A 4092-nucleotide genomic window follows, 5' to 3' on the forward strand; every position below is an offset into this window, starting at 1 on the left:
ATTTCCACTTCTGTTTACCGTCCAAAGTCCCAGGCACTGGAGATGCCAGGTGCGGCATGTTCAGACACACAGACACGCAGACACACAGACACGCAGACGCACAGGGCTCAGGGCCCTCGCACGGACCCTGCCCCCTCCCATCCCACCATCTGGGGCTATCCGTGCACCCCAATTCTCCAGGCTTCAGCTCCCTCCTTAGCCGAGGATCTGCATAGCATTGAGGGACCCAGGAGTCAACCTTGAGACCTTCAGCAAGTAAAAGGGGAAGAAAGGCAGGAGGACTGACTGGGGATAGGAGGGGGAGGGGATGGAGGGGACTCGCTGTCATGAGGGGTGGGGGCTGGGTGGGAAAACTTCAGAGGGTGGGTTTTGGATGTCAGGCCTGGGAGGGAATGGGGGAAAGAAGAAAGGTCTCCATGTAGCCCCCAATCACTTAGAAAGGGACCAGACCCCACATCCCAACTCCCTTCAGCCCCAACCTCAGCCCTAACCCCAGCCTTGACCTGTCCCAGGTTCAGCCAGCCTTACCATGACAAAGGAGTATCAAGATCTTCAGCATCTGGACAACGAGGAGAATGACCATCAGCTCAGAAAAGGTGAGGGACACCTCCCCCCATTTCGGAAAGGTGAGCATTAGGTGGCTCTCGCCCCCTCGCCTCAGCTTCTTTCTGTGACCCCTGACTCTGTCTCCGGGTCTACCCCGCTCACAAGAACATGGTGTCTGAGCCGCCCCTCTTAGGGGAGGTGCAGGATGTGAAGCTGCAGTTTCTTTCTTGGTGACAGGTGCCCAAGGCTTCTGCATGACCCTCCTGACGCTCGCTGTGTCACCCACTTCTCAGGACCCTGGGGAGAGGGTAGACCCGAGGGGTGGGAGTGACTGGAAGAAGTTAGGCTCCCTCCTCCTTTCCTCTTCCAACACCCGGGGAGCTTTGGCCATGTGAGTGTGAGTGAGTGTGAGTGAGAGTGTATGGGGTATCTGGGAGCAGTTTGGTCAAGGGGGTAAGGCTTCTGTGAAGAGGCTGAGGGATCTCTGATCCGAGGGAGGACAAAGCTCTCCATCAAAAAACAAGCCTTGCTTCTTTCTCATGCGAGCAGTGATGTTGTCTGGGCTGAGCAAGGATGAAGTCCCTGGGGGATGGGAGTGGGCAGTGCCCTTTGATAGGGGAAGAGGCTGCAGGGGAGGAGAGACGGGAGGGGAGGCCCCCATATTCCAGCTGACAGGGACAGGGCTCCCCGAGTGGGAGCAACTTGAGGGTCCTGAAGTCCACCTTCTCTCTCTGCACCCAGCCAAAGAGGAGTGGGATTCATAGGGAGAGAAAGAAAACCCCTTCTCTTGCCCCTTGAGGGGGGAGCAGTGACTCCCCAGCCGGCTGCCCACTCCACCAGTCTCCTCCAGTTCACACTCCATCCTCAAGGCTCTCATGAGGTTCATCAGCTGCAGTGACACAGTTTGCCACTAGGTGTCAGCAAAGGCCCAGGACCTGGGTAGGGCTAGGGCCGGCCAAAGCTTTGCACCCCTTTTGATCCCTCTTCCCTTCCCCACCTCCAGTTGTTTCTGGCCCCCAGGGTCACCCACGGCCCAAATTTCTTAATCTATGTGGTTCCTCCTAGGCTACTAGAAGAACCTTAGCCTGCTATCCTCCTAGGACCCCAGAGCTGCCCCAGGCTCCCATCTGTCCTGGAGACCCTGACACCCTCTCCTCTTGCAGGGCCGCCTCCTCCCCAGCCACTCTTTCAACGTCTCTGCTCTGGAACCCGCCTCCTCCTGCTCTCTCTGGGCCTCAGCCTCCTGCTGCTGGTGGTCGTCTGTGTGATCGGATCCCAGAGTGGGTGCCCGTGGGTGGGCTGGGAAGGGAGCAATGTTGCGGGGGACAGAAGTGGGAAGAGTGCTGGCTGCTGTGATGGTGAGCACAGCCCCCTCATTTTGTCCTGTCCCCACTGGCTCCTGCCAGACTCCAAGCTGCAGGAGGAGCTTCGGGCTCTGAGAGAGACGTTCAGCAACTTCACAGCGACCACGGAGGTCGAGGTCAAGGCCCTGAGCAACCAGGGTGAGGAGGGCTGGACTGGGGTTGGGGGGCTGTGGAACTCTAGGGACGTTGGGACACTGAGCAAGTCTCTCCCCCAGGAGGAAGTGTGGGCAGAAAGATGAAGTCTCTGGAGTCCCAGCTGGAGAAACAGCAGCAGGCCCTGAATGAAGGTCAGAGAGGGAGCGTATTTGTGTGTGTGTGTGTATGTGTGTGTGTGTGTCTGCGTCTGTGTGAGAGACCTGAGGAGGTCTCTCAGGCCAAACCAAGGGGTCTTGTGGCAGGGGCCTCTATGATTGATCTTGGGCCCCAGCATGCAGATGACAGACTCTTCCTAACCCCCAGCGCTCATCCTGACCTCCTTGTCCTCACCCCATGGTCCCCTCTCCCCCTCTGTCCTCTGTCTCCCCAGAGCACTCCAGCTTGCTGCTCCACGTGAAGCAGTTTGTGTCTGACCTTCGAAGCCTGAGCTGTCAGATGGCCACCCTCCAGGGCAATGGTGAGGAGGCGGGGCGCCGGCGGGCTTTCCTGCCTGCTTCCCCTCCAGGCGGCGCCTCAGCCCCTCCACCTCCCCCTGCCCCCCCAGGCTCTGAAGGGACCTGCTGCCCCGTTAACTGGGTGGAGCACGAAGGCAACTGCTACTGGTTCTCTCGCTCTGGGAAGCCCTGGCCCGAGGCCAACAAGTACTGCCAGCTGGAGAACGCCCACCTGCTGGTGGTGGGCTCCTGGGACGAGCAGGTGAGGGCCCCGGAGGGTTCATCTGGGAGGCTAGCTGGTTTAAGGAGAGGTCACCACCCGCCTCCTCTCTCCCCAGAAATTTGTCCAGCACCACATTGGCCCTGTGCCCACCTGGATGGGCCTCACCGACCAAAATGGGACTTGGAAATGGGTGGACGGGACCGAGTACGAGACGGGTTTCAAGTGAGTGTGCGCCCCGCCCCGCCCTCCCCACCTGGCGGTCCGGGGCTCCTGGGGGCCCTCCTGAGGGGCTGGCCTCCTGGGCCACATCCGGCTCGTCCCTTCAGGAACTGGAGACCAGAGCAGCCGGACGACTGGTACGGACACGGGCTCGGGGGAGGCGAGGACTGCGCCCACTTCACGGAGGACGGCCGCTGGAACGATGACGTCTGCCAGAGGTCCTACCGCTGGGTCTGCGAGACGGCGCGGGACAGGGACACCTAGGAGCCGCCCTCCCCTAATTTAGTTCCTCAGCGCCTTTTCCCGCCAGAGGGGCTGAGATGGGGGATCCTCCTATCTGGGGGCCTCCTCCACCTTCTCGAGTATCTTCATCTAGGCTTTGAAGGGAAGGGGAAAGAGCTGTGTCTGAGGAAGGTAGAATGATGTTTGGAGGGGTGGGGAGATTGGAACACATGTCACTTTCTGCAGTTTGCAGGTTATTATTGGCAACTTTTTTTAGAATAAAAAGAAGAGAAATATACTAACCATTCTGAGTTGTCTGGTTATTGGGGATGAGGGCTCAGGAGTGGGCTGGTTGGCTCTAGGAAGCCCTGGGCAGGCAGGGGGCAGGAGGAGAACGGGTGGCTTTGGGCCAGATGGCCTGGCTCTGTTCTTTATGGGTGTTGGGGGGGTGGGGGGAGTGGGGGTGTCGGGGCGGGGGGAGTTAAGGCAGTTATTCCACTCTCTGAGTCTCAGCTGTAATTGTATTGTATTGTTACCCGGACCATCCTGCCTCCAGCAGTCCCCCTAGAAACAGAACCACCCCAATGTGTTAAGTGCTTCAAAAGCTTCAAATGAAACTCACTGGTATCTCTTGTAAGCAGTACAGTGAAGAGAAGACGCATGTACAGACAGGTAACAAATACAGTGAAGGAGAAGATGAGCCCACAATGAAGAATCACCAAATATGTGAGGAAAACCAGTACCATGGACTAGAAGACCCCAAATAAATAGAATCCTCAACCCAGGATGGGAGTTAACAGGACAAACAGATTAAGACTTTACAGGCACTTTTGGGATAATCAACAAAAATTGACAATGTATTAGCCCACGATAAGACCCCGTCTAATTCGAAACAGGAGCAATGCTCTGACTGCAATAAAATAAAAAT

General features: G+C 57.6%; 1 protein-coding gene across 1 annotated transcript; it reads left to right on the forward strand.

Annotated features, from left to right (window-relative positions):
• The first annotated feature begins 471 nt into the window (after window positions 1–471).
• On the forward strand, window positions 472–3452 carry LOC101390155 (asialoglycoprotein receptor 1). The gene is made up of 8 exons (XM_004433174.3): window positions 472–596; window positions 1710–1826; window positions 1953–2048; window positions 2126–2197; window positions 2437–2523; window positions 2611–2762; window positions 2839–2945; window positions 3050–3452. Exons 1-8 carry the CDS (start codon window positions 530–532, stop codon window positions 3204–3206), a joined length of 855 nt encoding a protein of 284 aa, XP_004433231.1. The 5' UTR covers window positions 472–529; the 3' UTR covers window positions 3207–3452.
• The last annotated feature ends 640 nt before the right edge of the window (window positions 3453–4092 follow it).

The sequence above is a fragment of the Ceratotherium simum genome, chromosome 16 (assembly GCF_057802395.1).
Source record: "Ceratotherium simum simum isolate JZ-2026a chromosome 16, ASM5780239v1, whole genome shotgun sequence".
NCBI lineage: Eukaryota > Metazoa > Chordata > Mammalia > Perissodactyla > Rhinocerotidae > Ceratotherium > Ceratotherium simum.

Coding starts and splice junctions, on each gene's coding strand:
- LOC101390155 (XM_004433174.3), top strand. CDS start 530: ATGACAAAGGAGTATCAAGATCTTCAGCATCTGGACAACGAGGAGAAT. Junction 2,049..2,125: donor CAAGGCCCTGAGCAACCAGG/GTGAGGAGGGCT, acceptor TCTCTCCCCCAG/GAGGAAGTGTGGGCAGAAAG. Junction 2,524..2,610: donor GGCCACCCTCCAGGGCAATG/GTGAGGAGGCGG, acceptor CTGCCCCCCCAG/GCTCTGAAGGGACCTGCTGC.